Consider the following 19,850-nt stretch of genomic DNA (forward strand, 5'->3'; position numbering starts at 1 on the left):
GGCTAATATAAAGCTATTCTGGCCATTTTCACTATGCTATTGTGCAAACTTGTCATCTCACTGAAATGGAAAGACTTAAATAAAGGTTAACTTAATTAATTAAACATATGTATTCTTTTCTCCACACTTTTCTGTCTTACCTTGACATGCAATTCTGCATCTATTAAATAAGCAGCAAACACTATTCCATTTAATGAAAAAAATGTTAAATTACAGATTTGGGGATCTCAGCAACTCATTTTCCCCAAAACACCTCCAGTACTGCACAGAATTAACATAGTCTTCATCAGATTTCCTTTATCTAAAATAAAACTAGAAACTATGTATTACAAAACAAGATTCACAGACAACAAATATTAAGATCTGAAAAGATCTATTCAGCTCAAATTAACACATTCCTATAAATCAAAGCAAAATTCATCCTCACATTCATTCCTGTTACAGAATTGTCACCTCAATAGCCAATAAAAAGAAAGAACTAATGAGGTATTTCAGTATCTCCCAAAGAAATATTTTCAGCTCTGTTTTTCTTTTAAGTGCTTGAAAGGAAAAGAGTAATGAATTGCTCCCACACAGTCTTTTTATTATTCTGTTATAGCAACAAGAGAGTTACACCGAGTCTTTATCTTTCACATAGTCCCAGATATTTTTTTGTCTCACTGCAACAATGACAAAGGAAGCAGACCAGGAAGAACAGTTATTTATCAGCACCAGGGAGGTGCTGCTTGAAGCAGCAAATGTCCTTGTTTCTACTAATGGCTAACAGGGTGAGATGACAGATTTATTGGGTAACTAGGTGATAACTGAGAGCTCTATCCAGACAGCAATCCAATATACCTTGGAAATAAGTTTCCACAACAGACAAGGATCTAGACTTCTACCAAAAACCAGGTCATTCAGCTGGTCAGTATCCTGTGGAGTTTCCAGGACTACTTCTCTCTTTTAGGATGAACATCCCCTGCTAGAGACAAGCAAGCATCCTCTAGTCCTAAAATCATCCACATTCATCAATGGGACCATGGGTTTGAGATGAGGAAGAAAAATCTGTTAAAGTCCAGAATAACAACCAGGAAACTTGAAGAAAGGACCGAGATTTCACTGGTTACTCACCTGCACAGAGAGCATGTCCTGAACCTAAAGTGTTTCAAACAGGACAGTGAAATAATCACTTCTCTCATGATTTACATTAGAATACTTAGAAGAAAATTAATAAGAGGCACATCCAACAGATCAATCTATGTAACAGGCAGGCTGAAGAGACTTAAGGACTTGAATAGATTTATTAGCACTTTTTTTTTGGTGTATGTGGAAATAGATCTGCCTTGAGTAACCACAACCTGGACAGTTTTGAGAACATCCCCCCAGGTTGCTCCTTAGAAATTTTCCAAATCAATGGACACACGACCCTTAGGCACTCACACAGATGCATAAGAAGGGAATTGGCCTTTCCTGAAAGAAAGGCCAAAGAAAGAGAGAAGTCAGGAGTCTGATCACTTATTAAAGTGTGATCACCACCAGGACACTGTGATGTGTGAGGCTTAAGCACACAAATGCCAATATCAATTATCAATTACCAATAGCAGCTGAAAAACATTTCATAAAGAGCTTGTGATCGTGCCAGTGAGCTGGCACTTACCAACCATCAGAAAAGGGTCAGAAAGCTATGGATGTATCCAGTCACATGGAAGGCAAGACTGATGACAATAAATTTGGTGAATTTATGTTGCAGACTTGTGTTTTTAAGTAACACATGCAAGAACAGCAATCCTGACCCAATAAGAACCAAAAACGTTGAGTTACAATGTACACAGGCAGGAATCTGGCACAGAATGACCTCCTCCAGCAGCAAAAACAGCTCAGTAACTTTAAAACTCTCCACTTGAATACAAAAATAAAGGGTTTTTGGACATTTTTAGACACTTTTGAAGACACTTTTTTTTTTGGACACTTTTAAAGATAAGTATCATCATCTATTTTGAGTATTTCAATTACTTCCTGTAAAATCCTCTTCCCTTGAAATAAGAGGCCATTACTAAAGCCCAACAGATAAGAAGTCCCAGAAAAGGTTTTCCTGCAGATGTATCATGAAAATGAATTCCTGACAAGCAGCAGGAAAACACATGGCAGGCATGGCAGAAAGCCAACAAGAAGCTAAAGAGCTGCTGGTCATGGTGTCACACTGACAGGCATTTTAAATTGTAATTCCAGAGCACAAGAAATGGCTGGAATCTGGCACCAAAGCTATGGAGAAAATGGAGAGATGGGACTGGAAGGGAATTAAGTCACCCCTTTCCAAAATTTTCAAAACTGCTCGAAAGTATGGACTGAGAGATCAGCTATTAAATGGAAGTTCAGCTATGAATGATGATAACCCAAGGACTCTAGCAGGACTTGCAAGGAAGCTGTGAAGCAGGAAGTCATTCAAAGACATCTGCAGTTAGTTCTGCCATGCATCTCTGGCCTTGCTGTAGACTCTGCAAGCATGGAACCAACCTATGCCTGAAGAAAAACCCTCAGTCACTCACTGAAATTCAAAAGTTCAGTTATGTGAGTGACGAAAAAAAAATCCTGTTTCTAGATTTTGGTATAGAGGCAATGTCAGAAAAACAGGAAGCTTCTGGTTTTACCACCACCTCTTTGAGACTGATATTCCAGATCTGATCCTTGGAAATAGGTCATTAAAAGACTAGAATCTGGGATGGAGATTTTGAGGATATGCTAATGTCACATTATCTTTAAAATGCTCACAATTGCATGAGAGACATTAGCCTTGGGAAAGATGTAAAGTTACCCTGTAAGAAAGCTGCAATGCCATCCAAATGAACAAGATGAACAGTAGAAATTACAGCCTTACGCTTTTGTTTTTCAGTATCTGCCTCTGATTTAAAAGATCTTAAGGCATTTTTACCAAGCAGGGATAGAGGAGGATAGAAATGCACATTTCAGAATAAAAACTGTGTAGAAATACTTGCAAATTAAATGCCTCTTTTTACTTTCATCAGAGCTTTCTTTTCAAAAAAGAATCAATAAAGCTTCAGAAGAGTAAATCATGTGCAGTTTGTTCTTCCTGCATCAGCATCAGTGCCAATTAAATTCTGAACCTTAAATCTTTATTGTTTCCTATTAGCTGCTAAGTAGAAGGAACACAGTGATTTTCTGAGATCCCAGGCTGAGACTTGCCACAGCAGCAGTTAGAAAAAAAATGATCTTGTTTTGACTTGTCTGCTGGGTAAACTTGACATTGAAGCTCCATGGTGGAAAATAAATACATAATACCAAGATGTTAATTTTACAGCAACACTTAACTCTTGTGACCACAATTAACACTCAGGGAGGGGAAAAAAAAAAAAAGCCATTGACAGGTCTGCCTGGCTCCTGCTTCTGCACTGCTTCCCAGGCTCCCTCCCAGCAGAGGCTCAGCTCCTGCACAAGCCAGGCTGGCACTGACCCCAGGGGCTGCCTTCAAAGCAGCACGAGGGGGGAAGAGGGGAGCAGGATGGCAGGGAGGGAAAAGCAGCTGTCAAATGACATTGGCTCCCAGCTAGGATCCAAAACAGAAGCCTAAGAGCAAAGGGCTGCTGAGAACAGCTCATCCTCTCCTCCTCCCTCTCCCACCCTCAAGCTCTGGGAATGCCTCTAGAGGAGGGCAGGACATGAGTTCCAGAGAACAACAGTTTTGTGGGAGCTACCTCCTATTTCTGAGGCAGGATTGGCCTTAGAATGATGATGCTTCATTTGTTATAAAATGACCAAAATGGTGCATTTTGGGAATAAAGCTACATTTGTTTTGCATCAACACTGCTCCAAATCCCTCACTCTACTCCCTGAGAGCACAGAACCACTGTTGCAACACTGAACTCCTCCAAAATACCATGAACCTCATGATACAGTACTCTTACATCTTTTCCAGAACAGTCACATTTATCACTACACTGGAGAAAGAACTAAAAGAAAACCCCAACAAGTCATAATTTTAACAGTGGAAGAACATGGATGGCATGGGTAGAGAAATTAAAGTGTGAGCATGTTTCTATTTATGATATGAATACTAAACTTTCTAGTAATTTCTAATGTATCAAGGTATTACTTTCTAGCAATTCCTAATACTACATTTAAATTGCCAAGCAGTCAAAGAAGAAAGTGTAAAATAGACTTTTTTTTATCCTATTCCAATTGCATTACAGTAAGCTGGCAATGATTCACAAATGGGAGAACAAAAGTATGCAAGGAATTAACTTCTTTTTTTTTGTCTGTGGAACCATCCAAAGTCAAAGGATGGATCCAAAGTCCTTTTGGTTGAAGAAGAAAGTCACCATGGAAAGAAATCCCTGAGGGGACACTAAAACCTTGAAGAACAAGCCAGCTTTTTTTACTTACTCACTATCACAATGAAGATAACAATTTTCTACATGAAATCAATAAAGACTGTGAAATCAAAATGGCAACCTCAAGAAAGGCCAACTAACTACTGACCAAACCCAACCAGATCCAAGGACATAAATGCCTATCAAACCTTAATAATTAAGTAATAAACCCCTTTAAATCAATATATTTGGAAGACTAATTCAAAATTACTTAAGAAACAGATAACACTCAGAATTAAAATACAGAGCACATAATGTGTAAACACTAAGCATAAAAGTTTATTAATTGTTATATACTTCTCATGTATTTGCACTACACTCATATTTCAAATGCAAATATTAATTTGGAGAGAAATACCTACTGTATATGCACACACTGAAACAGTTTGCTCAGCTATACTGCATCAATGGTTGTTTGACAAGTTATAGCATCACAAGCTGCTCATTTACATATTCAGCTACTCTCTCTGGTTTTTCCTTGAGAATAAATTAATAAAACAGATCCATACTAACAGCTTCTCCTCTGAAGCACAAGGATATTCTCAGTTATGCAAATTCAGTGTATAAAATTTATACCAACAAAATGACATCAAAAATGTAAAAATAATTCCTGTCTAAATCCTAAGAATGTGTAATATTTTTAACTATGACAATTAACACCTGCAATAAAAATTTAGTTGATAGAAAGAATTTCCATTACATAGTCATATAATAATTAGTGAAAATTCAGTCTCTGAAATATTAATGTGCACTATACTGACACACAAGCACGGCTTTCAAGTATAATTCAACACACAAACATTCTGCAAAAAAGCATAAAAAGAACAGTATTTTAAAAGTACTTTTCTGACTTACAGTATTTTTTTTTTCTGTATTGCATCATAAGGAGAAAATAGTACTTAGAAAAGTTAGGCCAGATATTGATATTTCATTTAAACAAGTAGAAATTAAGAAATTCGTAAAAGCTGTTTTCATTAAAACCTATAAAATTCAATAAAACAGAGGATGAAAGGCAAAAAAGAGAAAGCAGTACAAAAGAAAACATGTATGTGAGCAACCAAAAAAATTAAAGAAACAGAAGGGAAAAAAAAAAGAAAAAGAAGATGAAAAAAAAGAAGAGAAAAAGACACAGTTTACTAAAGAAGCAAAAGGACCTATAGAGTTAAAAGTAAGTTGGGTGACTGTCAGATTTTGTAAGTCATATCTGAGTGATCCTAGATCTGACCTAAAAACTGACACAAGGCAAAAGACACAAAACGAGAACTGAAATTGATTTTCAGTTCTCATCTGATACCAATGTCGTGAGACAACAGATGCTTATTTCAGACTATGCTAAAATTATCCTCTACTTCAGACAGTTTGCACTTAGGCTGCAGAACAAACATTTAATCTCCAAGTTTTATTGTTCCTCACTTCAAACTGATCTTAAGAAAGAAAATTAAAAAAACACAATGCTAATGTAGTTCTCTAAGAGAAAAACTGTTTCTTTTTTATTATTAAAAAAGCTTGTATTAAAAAGCTTGTCTTACTGCTCATGGTGACTCTTTGCATGGCTGCTCTGCAGTGAGTTGAAAACACCCACATGCACTTTCCACTCAATCTTTCATTTATTTGTTCCTATTCCAGAAGAATTCCACCACCTCTGTCTACAAAATTATTTTTAAAATGACACTGTTTCTGCTACAATGGAGGCTTCCCAATGCTGCAGGATTTTAAAATACTGATTTGCACCAAGGGACTGATGTAGATCCAGCCCTTATAAAATGGAATTGCATTGGTGTTTCACTTCAAACACACTCCTAATCTTAAACCTCCCACCTGCCCAACTTACTGCACACTTCAGCTTGGAGGATGAAACAGCCTGAGCAGGCAAAACAAATAGGATTAAGAGCAAAGTGAAAGAGAACATGCACAGTTTTGAGATTTCAATTAATAAGAAGCAGTCAATCCACAGGACCAGCTAGAAATGGACACTGTTAAAATGCCAAAATAGATAACTATCAGAGATCTTTCCCAGAAATAGGTTTTCTCTGCAGACCTCTTATTGCACTGTCCTCTGTGCTAATGCAGCCACAGCTGTGAACTGCAACTTGGTCTGTGGGAAGATTTAAGGAGGAGTTTCATCTCAGTTTATTGCTGCTCTTAGCACACCAAAAAAAAAAGAAACTTTCAGCTCACCACAAACCTCAAAGAATGATCTAGAGAATTTACATATTTTCCACTGGCCTCACAAGAGCTATCCTTGAAAAATTGATGTGGACCTGCCTGATTTGGCAGTTTACCTCCTGTGTTAGGGTGAGAAGTTTCACTGTATTGCTTTGTACTACCAAAAAGTGTCCTCTTCCACTCTTCTGTTGTTGCTTTTTGTGAATATCAGAGCTTCTCCATTTTGTTTGCCTTAGTCCTGGCCTAGGCTGCCCTGTGGTCAGAGCTCTCAGCTGCAGTCTGGTCTTTTCTCTGCCAGCCCAAGGTCAATGCAAAGAATAAAAAAGAGCCAAGACCTTTTAAGCAGAGTGGGTGACAGAGACTGTTAGTTGTAGGTGAAATTGTCAACACACAAAACCCTCTGCAGATTAATCCAAGCACTTCTTACACTCCCCACTTCTGAATTATTCAGGAATAAGTCCTTCTTGCCTTAAAAGAGGAACTTTGTGAGTAAGTGCAAACAGAAGTTCATGCAAGACACAGAGAGGAGATGTTGAACTGAAATTCATCTTACAGTTACAGAGAAATTAATAACAGGACACAAACACAGCTCAGAATGTTTCTTATTTAAGAGTCACTGTGTTACAGTTGCTAAGTTCAGTAAAAGGTAGCTTGTCATCAAAAATGAGTGAAATAAGACCAATAGAAAACCTTTCTGTTTCTCCTAAAAGAAATTGCAGAGATATTTGGGGTGCCGTGATGCTTTGAAGAAAATATCTGAAATTAAGTCAGTCCTTGAGTTGTTGGGGTTGGAGTAGGGTATGCACAGCTCTGCTGTGTGATACCAGACAGACAGACTCACTGCTATTTTATTAGTGCTTATTTGGAGGAAGAGCTCTCTTTCTTAGATAGAAATTGTAGAAAAATAGCAAAAACTCCTTGTTCTTTCTACTCCTCTTTCCCTTTTTTTTTCCTTTAATTGGTTATTTGTTTCCAATACTGTGAAGATCCTCAGCTAGTTTGTACTTCCAAATTACATCAAAATTTCCAAGAGACCTACTGGGCATTAGACACACCAGATAACAGCCACTAGATAGAATCACCTTCCTGGGGACGAAGGAGTGTGAGAGTTAAAGTCTTGTACACCAAGTCTCTGTTGTTTACACCTCCCTCCCCACTTTTCTGCACTTCCCATTAATCAGAGTTTGACCAAAAAAATTCTGCCTTCTAATCAAACCTAAGCCTTTTTCTTTTTAACCTGATGTGATTAACGAACACGTTCCTGGTTATTCACAAAGTTCTAGTTCCCTAAATATGATAAGAACAAGCAACATAATAAAGCAACAACAAAAAGCCTTTGGTCATAGCTCAACCCCCTTTCCAGGCAGCACCCACCCCAAAGTTCTTTTCCTCATCTTTTCACAGGGCCACATAACCAGGCCCTGCTCTGGATGGCATTTTCTTGACACTGCTGGTTGTCCTACTTTACTACCTGGTTCTTTGGTTTTTAAATAATTTTACCAGTCAAACAATACTTTATTTAACAGTAGCAACAGGAATCTCAGTGTGATTTTGTTTGGGGCAGTCATACACGTGTGGTTTTGGGGTGAGAAACCAGCTGGTTTGGGTCCCTCTTGGTCTAAGGAGAAGCACATCAAGCAGAAACCACTGAAGCCAATGGTTTCATCTACATAAAAATGGCAACACTGGACATACATGTTGGGTCTTTTGGGGTTTTTTGTTTGGTTGATTTTCCTAGGGTGGACATCAAAACATTGCTTACTTAACCCATCCTACTGAGCACAAAAGATGCAGAAAAATTATCAATTGATTTTTTTTTTTTGCAAGCTCTGTTGATCTCGAGAAACAGAAGAGGGCACTGAACACAGAGCTCCTCTCCTTCTTCCTGTGGACAGGAGCAAGTTCTGCAGAACTGGGAATTAATCTTTGGTCAGAAGATTGATGATCTGATCAAAAATGGGCAGATTTCATAGAGGAAGACACTTATGGTGTGCTCATGTCCTGTGAACATTGTCCTCAGAGGGTCCTTAGAGTGTTCAAAATCAACTCTGCTGATCTGACCTGCAGGTAACCCCAAACTTCACTCAAGCTGACAGATCTTGTGGCAGCTGCTCCTCTTCTGGAAGATTTGGTTTTCCTTTCCATTCTTTCTAAGCCCAGTTTGTCCTTATGGCTTTGTCTGGCTGTGTTTTAATTAGTTTGCCTCCACCATACCCAGAGGAGGTTGAACTTGAGGAACATCTGTAAACTATTTTTATTTATTCCTATGTGACCCCAACAGTGGATGCAGTCTCAAATAATTTCTTGTGCCATGCCTACTGTGATGCTCCTCTGGTTGGAAACTGGGCGGTTTGATTTGCCTGTACATTAAATATGGATATTTTCACTACAAGGTTGTATCATTTCTGCTGTCCACCATCATCCTCATGTAACTTCCACCATCACTGCTTTCAAAACAAGGTAAGAGTAAGTTCACTTTGGTCTGCTAATCTAGGCAGGGAAAAATAAAAGTAGATTTGAGGCTTGGTACAAACCCAAAAATTGTGATCAAACTATATAGTTAATAAATTGTTTGTCTAAATCTTTCATGTGTGATGAAAGATTATTATCATAATTCATTAGCAAATTACAGACTTTGTAATGCAGGCAGTCACAAATTTGGCTTTGTATCAATCAGTTGAGACCAGCTGGGTAGAAATTAACACAACTCTGGGATACATAAAATGAAGTGCTCTTTCATTTTCAATTCACTGGAAACTTTGAAGGAAAGAAATGGAAGCCCTTTCAAAAATGTCAATTTTCCCTGCTTTTTGTAAATAATTCCATTCCACTGTAGAGATACAGAGATACAAATAAACATACATGGGATGTATGTAACTGAACGCCACAGAAACTGCTCAATCAAAATAAATTTAAAGTATATGAAAAGCAGTGCAGTTTAAAAAATCCTTTCATTATTTCTGAGACAGTCATACACATTAGAATTATTAAACAAACACAAAAGCTAATAGCCAAGCTACTCACAAGATACAATATTGTCAAAATTCCTGCTCTGAGCTCTCCCAGTCTGCCAAATGACCTTGTACAAAAATGCTTGTTTTGATTATGTCTCCTTTGCCTAAGCTACAAGGCTGTGTATAGTGACAGCTGCATTTGGGAGCAACTTAAAACAAATTTTATTTTAGTGCCACCTAATCCAGAGACTGGTACAAGCAGCATGGAAAAGTCAGTGTCAAAATTAAACAATGAAGGCTTTTCTAGGAACAGATGCTTTTTCCCTGCAGCTGTAAAAACCTTAAAACAATCCTATGCCCCACTGTCTGGTCACGCAACTACCACAAAGCAAGGCATAAATTTTGCCACTTATTGCAAATATTTGCTGAGAGCTGCTATAACCCTTTTTAAAAACAGTAACAGGGATTTCTTGTGGGTGATTATGAGGCCATTTTATCCTTTAAATGAGTGCAAGGCTCTCCAATTTATGCCCACGATTCCTGGTACAAAACCAAAAGGATAACTTTTCAAATTCATGTTTTACACAGATAGAGGAACAGAACTGAAAAACCCTAAGGAACAGGTTTACTACAGAGATGGTGCCCGTGTCACTAAGATGTTATGGATGGGACAAACATTATTAATTCACAGTTGGAACAGCAACTGAGTGTTTTCTTTGCATAGTAATTACAAAGCAATGTAGTGCAGCACCATCATTATGCTGCAATCAAGATACTTGTGACCATTTTGGTGTTGTAACTCCACAACCACTACTTTAAATATCCTTATCCCCACAACTATCCAAAAAATTACCTCCTTCTATTCAGTGAATGCAGAGATAAACTTCAAGCTGAAATAGCAGGTCTTAGGAAACAACTTCTGTAACTTAATGAATATAAGTAAATCCTCAGTTCCCAATTAAGTGAGCAATTTACAATGTCAAGCATGTAGTTACGCTCCATATGAACTGATGGGGATTTTAGATTAGCTTCTGTTGTGTATTTAAAAGTGATAGCACCAACATGATTTACATAAGTAAAATATTTTCAAATATTTTCTCACCAAGCAAGCACTCTAAAATTGTGAAGTGTTTCCTTTCTTACTCAAGTTTAAAAAAAAAAAATCAACTTTTCCCGAACAACAGTTCATTAGCACCTCACTATTTATAAGTATAATTGGGTTGTTTGATGAGAAAACATGAGAGAACACTGTGCCTACTATAATTTGCACAAATACAAATTTCATTGTTTGAAAACAAATCAGCAATTCAACGAATGTGTTTTTTTAATATAAGTGTATATCATGCAATAATAGAAGTGATCATATTATAGTTAACACGGGATAGAAAGGTTAAACCACGTTCTAAACCACTTTAATTTACAAGCTGTAAATTAATTTTTTTTAATTGCAAAAAAAATTGCTAACTTGAATTTTTCATTTGTTATTCAACTAAATATAATTCACACAGATAACAGCACTGAGCTATTTAGCTACAGAGTGCTGCTTTCCCACTCTAAATAGCACAAGAGCTGGGGAGAGAGCTGTTTAATATGTTCATAAAGCTGCTTAGGTTTTCTTGTCATTTCATGCTAACACCTTTTTAATAGCTAGCATTATGATAGAAGCCTTGCATAAAAATTCACCAACCCGAAAGTAAAACACAGCAAATATTCAAAATCAGAATAGCAAGCAAAGGTTTTAATTGCAGTTTTTAAAAAATTCAGGGTTTTAAATTAGGTCTTGATCCCCAAAATCCTTAGCATCCTTAAATTACATGAGCAAAGCCATTCAATTCAACATGATTACTTCTAAAATAAGGACAACTCACATGACTGAGCATTTACAGAGCCAAACCCATAACCAAAATTATAACAATGACTCCTCATTATTTTCAAATTCAAATAAATTGATCCTTATCCTTTGAGAGTTTCTCTCCAACCCAACTTACACTTAGGGATGGAGGGAAATAGAGACAGAGAAAGAGAGAAAGGAAGAAGAGATATAAACACACGCACACACTTAACTGAGTGCTGACAAACTGAACGTTAACAGATGTGTGACTTCTAATTAGTTATAATAATCTGTGCTATTGGAACCTGCCTCGCCTTCCCTTGCAAATCAAACAGCCTCCTTTGGAGTTTAAAACTCTCTGGGTGCTTCTAAATTTATGCAAGGAAAGAAACCTTGCTTTCAGCAAATTTTAGATAAACTACAGTGATAACTTTATGAAAGGAAAATATTAAATTATAATTATCCTAAACAGACACAGTCTTGTGAAACTAACCCTACATTCATATGAAAATACAAAGCATTGACTATAATGAATTTGATTCATCCTTGGACACAAAGCTTTACCACAGTAAACTCAGTCAACTGTTGCTCTTGCTTTTATATTCATAGTACTTAAATAGCGCACTTTAAAACAAAAAAAACTCCAATTGGCTTTTCATACATCCACCCTCCCCAAAAATAACGCACTTGAAAAACCCAAATGATATGAAAAGGCTTCAAGGCCTCTTTTCTCCTTTTCACAGCACTTTTTTTTTATTTCTGTTTGCAGTAATCTGCCTTTCACTTTCTCATTGCTACAGAACAAACGAGGAGGCTCAGCACTTTGAAAAGGGGGCTCAATGTGTAATGGGTCCACTAGAATTAATTTAGTTGCACCAAATCCATTGAGCAGTGAGGTTTTTTTCTCTTCTCAAATCATTTTGAGTCGGATGCAGCCCCCAGCCTTTGTAATTCTAGTAAAGCACTTAAAGTGCACAGTAGGTGTTCATCAGGACCATCTGGTCAAAAGCAAAACAAGCTGCTGATTTTGCCTTTGAATAGAATGAAGCAAGTGTGAATTAGTCTCTTCAATTAGCACTATTACAACCTGTCAAGTGCATATTGTAAAACAGGATTATTACAGTATTGGTCACCAGTGCAATTATTTACTCTCTGCCTTTTCTTGCATATAAAAATGTCCATGTTTACTAGTTTTTAATAACTGAAGATCGTTTCTTTAATGATATGCACGTCCAAACCTACCAAAATCAAATTACAGGTTATGAAACATATTCTGTCAGGAATATATTAGGTTTCATAATTAAGTGAGAAGTAGTGCCCTTTCTTTATCTCTTATTGCTGTTTCTGTTGCAGAAAAAGAAAAGTAGTTATATATATTTTTCAATGAGATATCTTCGAAACAGATCTCTTCAGTCAGGCATTAAGATATTTTAAGTGCCTAATAAAGTTATCACTGTTGAACAGGTACCTAAAAGGTATTTCCTCTTTATTTCCCAAGGAACTTCATCTAATTCCCAACACATGACCACTTACAGAAAGTTTATCCGGATTTCTTTCAGGTTCTAAAACACATTTTACCTTCAGAATGTGCTGGTTTTCTATTATACAAAGGCAAAAAACAAATCGAGAAGTTGATTTAGCTTTTTAAAAATTTTTCTCTCCTCACTGAAAAAGTCAAAGCCTGGCTGGCTAGCACATCCTCATTTACCACTGCAGAACACTGAGGCTATCACAGTCATGTTTAAATTATGTATAATGCGGTCGCAACTTGCAATAAATTGAGTATAATTTTAAGATGACAGATTTCTTTAAAAAACAAACTAAATGTTCACATTTCACAAAAACATACAGGTCTTGAGTACAATGAGTGTAGCAATGTATTTTAATAGTTTCTCTGATACTAGGAGTTATTTGAACAATAGAACGTTTGTGCAACTCCTATTAAATCCAAAAAGTGCTAGTTACTGATTTTCACTACAACAGCAGTTTTCAACAATTTTAAAGCAAGCACAAAATGTCCAACACAAAACAACTGTTTCTGAAATTATTAATATATGTACCCTATTTGGGTATGTCTATTTCTGGTAAATGTGTTTTATTGTAATTATGTAGCTACAGCATTAAAAAGAGTAACATTATTTATCCATGCATTTCATGTCTCCGTGCCAGTGTCTGACGTTTACTTTGAATGATCTCACTCACCAACAACTGTCTTGAAAATATTTTGTTCAGACACAAAAAAACAGATCTGAAAAAGGTACAAGACCTTCAGCCAGATTATTTTTCTGCCTGCTGCAGGTAATTTCTCAGCTTACCTATATTTATATATTACATTTACTAAGGCCGTTTAAACGAGGCTTCTGCCTGCATGTTTATAGTGGTGATTTTGCATCTTGCTTAACATTCATCCACTCACGAAAAAAGTTTAAAGAAATTCATCACAAAGGATGTGATTGGGGTCTGTCAAAAGAGAATTTACAGTTTATCTCAGCCCAGGCAGTTGTGTGCACAAATAGTTCCTCCTCCTGCCTGGAGGGCTATTGGATACATTGCTTTCCATATTCCACCTTAGCCAGCGAGTCTGTGGGGAGCAGAGAACAAATATATTACCTAGCACAGGTGACAGGGATGCTGAGCAGGCAGCCCTGCTTAAGTTATTGGCTAAAGGAAGGGAATAAAAATCAGAGGCAGTTATGCAGAGGCAGCCAGTATTTAAAAACCCATCTTCTCTGCATTGTTTGCGCAGATTTTATGTTCTACCAAGAATTCTAGTGCCCACTACTTGCTTTACATAGTATTCTCAACTGGAATTTCCAGCAGTTACAAACTAAGATCACCAATCTGTGAGGGGACTGAGCGTTCTGCATATTTAACTCATCCACCCTTTAGCAGCCACAGCTTGTCTACACTGGATATTTTTGCAATCCTGCAGGTAGGAATCACAAAAAGGCTTCAAAATCTGTATCAAATGAGTAAAATAGACAAATGTAAAGTCCTTGTTTTTAATGGAGCAATCCAGTTTGTTAAAAATGTTTGATTTTTTTTTTCTGTGTCACTGATTAAAACAAAAAGTGTAGAGCACATTATTGTGACAAGAACTCAAGCCCATTAAGTTTTTCATGACTTAGTTTGTCTGCTCCAGGATCAGAACACAAACTTGCTTTTAACACAGTTTTAAATATTCCCCGTTCTGAAGAAGGCTTTCCTTCATTTCTGTAAAATAATAAAACTACAACATACAAAAATGAAAAATAGTAGAAATGTTCATTTCTAAATGGAACAAGCTGGTAAGTATAGACAGAAATTATTTTTAATGTGGCAATGCCCTGTAATAATTTAGCACAGAGCTTCTCAAACCTGAAGTTAAAAAATCTCTCCAATTTCAAACAGCCTCTATAAATTATTGTTGCAGAATAAAGAACAAGTCTTCAGACAGAAAACTCATTTTAGTCTTGTATTAGGAGTTCAATTTGTCAAATTGTCTTTATATAACCATGTAATACACTGGAAATGTATTCATTAACAGTCTCCTAACCAGCATAAAACCTACCAATTTCCAATTTAAAATGCAGATCATGGAAAAAACTAACCATGATATTTCCCAGAACAGTATCTGCCCAGAATTAATTTAATCCTGCAATTTTACAAGAACAAACGGATGACAGAAACCTGTGACACAGATTACCTTGCAATTTAGACCATCATGTTATTATTAACTTTCCAAGTTAACTACTCCCCTGCCCAACTAAAAAAAAAATTTAAATTGAATATACAGAATTTTTGAGAAGTTCCATTTATTTTTTTATTTCATTTCCAAAGATTCTGTATAAGTTCATGATCACAAAACAATATAACTGAATGCAACTTATATTTTTTAAGATGACAAAACAGATCTTAATACGTAAAGAGTTAGATATTTTGGCAAAGAATGTTAAAAAATAAAACAAAGGGATTTTCAAGTACCCTCCAAAATCCAACTGTTAAAGTAATATGCAATCAATTTTGGAAGCAGACATGAGCACAACGGCACCAGGCTTCTCTCAGCTAATTTTTTGTCACATGGTTTCCCCATTAAACACCGTGATTTCTTTGAGAAAACAATTCATCCAAATATCATTTACTATTAAACATGCATCCTAAACAATAAAAACAAAAGAGAACTGCAGAAATAGTAGTTTAGGAAAGCACAGTTGTGAGCTCACTGGGTTTTGCATTTAATGCACTGCAAAACATTTCTGCCTTCTGAAAGGGTGGTGGGGTTGAGTTTTTGGTGCAAGTTTGGGGGGTTTTTGAGACCCTTGGGAAAAATACCTATTCCTTAAAATTCAAAGTACTAATAACAACAACACACTGCACCAGTAGCCCTTGAGAGACAGTTGCACCCAACTGTGGCAAGAAGTAGAACATTTCTAGAATCTTAAATATTTCTTTTAATAATTGATGTAGTCATTTTGAATCTTTCTGCATAGGATATGGCGTGTGAGTAGATTGCATTAACACTGCTTAAACATTTCAACTTGTCAGTATGGCCAAGTCGATTTCTGAAATATTTGCTGTATTTTCCCATCGAAACAGTAATAAAGGTAGAATAAATATATGCCACTGCTTTATAATCACTGAACATTAATGAATATTTTATGTCTTTTTAAATCTCCCTGTTTAATTTAAAAGGGTGAAATTAAGTCTCCTCCCTGCAATATGCCAATTATCTGTAAATCAAACAATAACTTGGCCATTATAGTCCTTTTTGTTAATATACCAGAAGCTAATTTGAAAACACTGAGCAGCATTTTTAGGTAATAATTGAATAGTCCTTCCTGCCCTCTTGTGGTTGGCAACTGCATCACTGAGCTTCTCCACCGTTACAAAAATACACCAGGAGGAAAGTAAACTATTAATTTGTTCAAGTGTGAACAAGAGAGTGAAGAGGAAAAAAAAATCTAACAGTCCCTGGAGAGGACAGAGACAAAGGAGATGAGGAAAGATACCACTGATTCCTCCAAACCACAAGGACTGCCTAGATTTGTTACAATGATTACTCTGTGCTAAAAGAAAAAAAAATTAAATTAAGAAGCCATTAGGGAGTTAACATTCAAAACAGTGCTTGTTTTCTATAATTAGACAAATGTTCAGCAACCCTTTTACCTCAGCAAAATCTCCAGAGATTTCCAGGAGCCTTTGCACAGTTCACCTGTTCAGCATCAGCTGCACAACAAGGGCCAGGGAGCTCCTTTCATTTCAGCCCCTTCACAATTTTATACACTCTATTGAGTGTGACACTCAGATACAAGAAAGGCAAAGAAAGGTTTTCTGCTCATGCTGGTTATGTGGTGATAGGGTTTTTATTTTGGTTGTTTAAGGGAAAAATCATAATTAACTTTTAAATTATGTTTATTTCCTACTGCAACCTGATGACTGTAACCTGCCATTACCAACAAACAAGAAAACTTCAGTGCATGGAAAGGCAGCTTAGATCCCCCTGTCACTGCTTTCTGGTTCCTTTAAGCCAGGTAAGACCCACCAGCAAAGTAAATGATACAGCATTGATAACAGACCAAGCAGACAATATATATGTATGTGTTTTCTTTTAGAATCTCACCATTTTAAAATTAAAACCACATATTTGGATGATTTATTTCCATTAACACGTTCAAATTCTTTATAATTATAGAGAGTCAAAGCTCAGCCCTTCAAAAGTCAAACTGCTTCAAGTATGTGTATTTGTATTACCAGGAAAAGCAAAACAGAACTTACTATAGTAGATCTAAACATAAGAAATAGATCTTAAGATCTTAAGAATAGATCTAGATCTTAAGAATAACAGGATTCACAATGAAAACAGTTAGTGATCATTTTTCATTGTTGTATGGGATACTACTCCCATAGTTAATATTACAGAACTTAAATTAATTCTGTCTACCATGTCAGCATGCAACACAAAAAACTTCAATAAAATCCGTTCAACCCTAAAAGACTGAGAGAAGTGTCAGACCAATAATAGCAAACATACATTTAATTTGAAAAGCAAACATTTAATCTTAATATTTTGTAATGTGAATTCTGAAGATTCACATTTCTAGGTTGTTTGTCAAGTTTCCAGAAGGCAGTGGGTTATATGGAAAATAACATCCACAACATCTGGCATTAGATACACCATGGAGCACTAGACAACAACCTTTGGGCTTGGAAAGGAGTTTTAAAAATATGCAAGGGATTGCTTATTCTGAATTCAGAGAGTCCAGAGTCACATCAGAGATATTTGTTCCTTTAGGACTTAATTCTGCCGAAGTTCTCTCCAATATCACCCCTTGCTGGCCGTTCCACAGAACGGCAGCAACGTCCATTTCACACAAATACCAGGCCAGTAAGAATTACAGCACCCCAACAGCAACCAGCACAGGGGCTGAGGTGCCCACACAATGGAGACAGAGCTGGTTAAAAGAAGGGAAGACAGAGGGAGCTTCAAGGGGTTTCAAGTAAAATGAAATTTGAATAACTCAATAAACTGTTTGTGTATACACAACTGTTTGTGTATTTTGCTACTACAATACAAAAAGAAACATCCTTTCTGTATAATTTAATAGAACACCTTTTTTATAACTGAATTCTTTAATCAAATCTTGATGATCCAGCTGATGAAAATAAAAAAGACTAATAAAATACAGGAATATCCATCAGGACTGTGCAAACCCCCTTTAAGAGAGCGGGCATTAGCTATAATGAGCTACATTTATTCTTCAGCTGTGAAACAGCACTCACCTCCTGAATGGTACTGCTTCCTGAGAAGTTGAGGTTGTACTCCCGCTGGACTTCTCGATGGGTGACAATCAGCATGAAGTTTTGATTTAATGACTCCTGCAGGGCCCTGAAATGGTTGAAAGAAAAACAGGAAAATCAGGGATAAGCATGTTATAGCTTGTTTTACAGTCAGATGCAGAAACCCCAGGGTACCCTAAACTCTGCATGGACAAGTCCAGGCACAACATTATCATCTCTCTTTTCACTCTTAAATGCAAGGAAGCATGCTGAGAATGACCAAAGGCCATTCCTGAACTCCTTCCTTAATAAGGTGACTGCAGCCTTTAAAGCTCATCTAATGTTAAGTATTTTCAAAATGGAGAGAGTCCCATTATCTTCACAAACATCAGGTGTATTTAGCACTCCTAATGCCATTAATAATAGGCTTGTCAGCATATTGATGGCCAGACCAAATATCAAGCTATGATGCACATTAAGAACTGATGGTAAATAGAATAAGGCAAAGCATGCTCTTGCTTCTCAAGGGTTACCTGAAGCAGAAACCAAATGGAAATTCTTCTGCTTAGATTCATTTAAAGCACACAAACCCAGCTAATTAGAACTGGAAAAGTAACCACAGCAAAATTTCTCGTGTAGGTAATGAACATTTAGTTCTGCTCTCATTGTTTTAAATGTACATTCACAGAGGGTTTTAATAAAAATAAAAACAGAAATAAAAATTAAATTTAAAAAAAATCTTAAGATACAGTTTAAACAGGGCAACCATATTTTCATGTTGTAATAAACTTGAGGGGTTTTTTCTGATTTTCCTGGTAGTAAAACTTCTGGATATTAAAAAGGCATCCTGATTGCTTAATTAGGTACAAAATTATGCAGCTAACTACTTTTCAAAGCAGAATGTAGGAGTTCTGTTACAGACATGGCAATTATGGCTGTGTGCAATCTTGCACATGCTACAAAACTGCAGCAACACTGCACCACACCTTGGGTTTCTAAACAATATTTGTGCAGACTTGACTTATTCAGTGGCATATGAAATTTAATTGTGCCTATTCAATTATTTTTTTTTCTTATCACATACACTTAAAAGAATGACAGATGTGGTTTTTTTCCTTCACATCTTCACTATTCCATGACACTTCAACAAGGCATTCCTCTTAGCACTAAAGGACAAATTCTGAACGCAGACCAGCACAGCTGTATCTTATGAGACAAGAAGACAAGAAAGACTCCTCCATCATTTGAGACCTGATTTGTCAGTTTTAGCTCCTTCTGGAATTACTGATCTGCTGGTTTGCTGCTCAGATGGGAAGGAACTCATACAGTACTCACTGGATGCTTTAGCAAGAGATACACAATTTGCTTGAACATCTCAGGGATATTTAGCTTACAAAAATATCTTCACTGGGAAACCTAATTTGGTTCCAGTCACATCTCAATAATCACATACTACAAAACAAAATCATGAAGTGCTATTTCTTGTCTTTAATGGTTTTCCAATACAGAAAATAAATATAACCCATTGCCAATGCTAAGTATGATCATGTGCATGAGAGACACTACAAATGTAACAGGAGTCATTGATGCTGAACATGTAGTTTTCTGTACTTTCACAAGATTTTCAACAAAAGGCCTAACAATTCTTTTAATACCTAACAGTCCCTCAAAAGAGGGGGGAAAAATAAAAAGAGTCCTGAAAAGTTGTAAGCCTATTTTCAAAGGTAATTCTAATTTGATTGTTAGTAAGTTTTGCATCCCCATAACCATATTTTCTAT

General features: G+C 36.4%; 1 protein-coding gene across 1 annotated transcript in view; it reads right to left on the reverse strand.

Annotated features, from left to right (window-relative positions):
* The window catches only part of FAF1 (Fas associated factor 1), a 147,874-nt gene that overhangs the window by 82,223 nt on the left and 45,801 nt on the right, over positions 1–19,850 (reverse strand). Inside the window, exon 7 of the mRNA XM_071436706.1 lies at positions 18,075–18,180. Within this exon, the coding sequence (XP_071292807.1) occupies positions 18,075–18,180 (106 nt within the window). The remainder of the gene's footprint in view (positions 1–18,074; positions 18,181–19,850) is intronic.

The sequence above is a fragment of the Agelaius tricolor genome, unplaced genomic scaffold (assembly GCF_023055355.1).
Source record: "Agelaius tricolor isolate 1412-34295 unplaced genomic scaffold, bAgeTri1.0.p SCAF_11, whole genome shotgun sequence".
NCBI lineage: Eukaryota > Metazoa > Chordata > Aves > Passeriformes > Icteridae > Agelaius > Agelaius tricolor.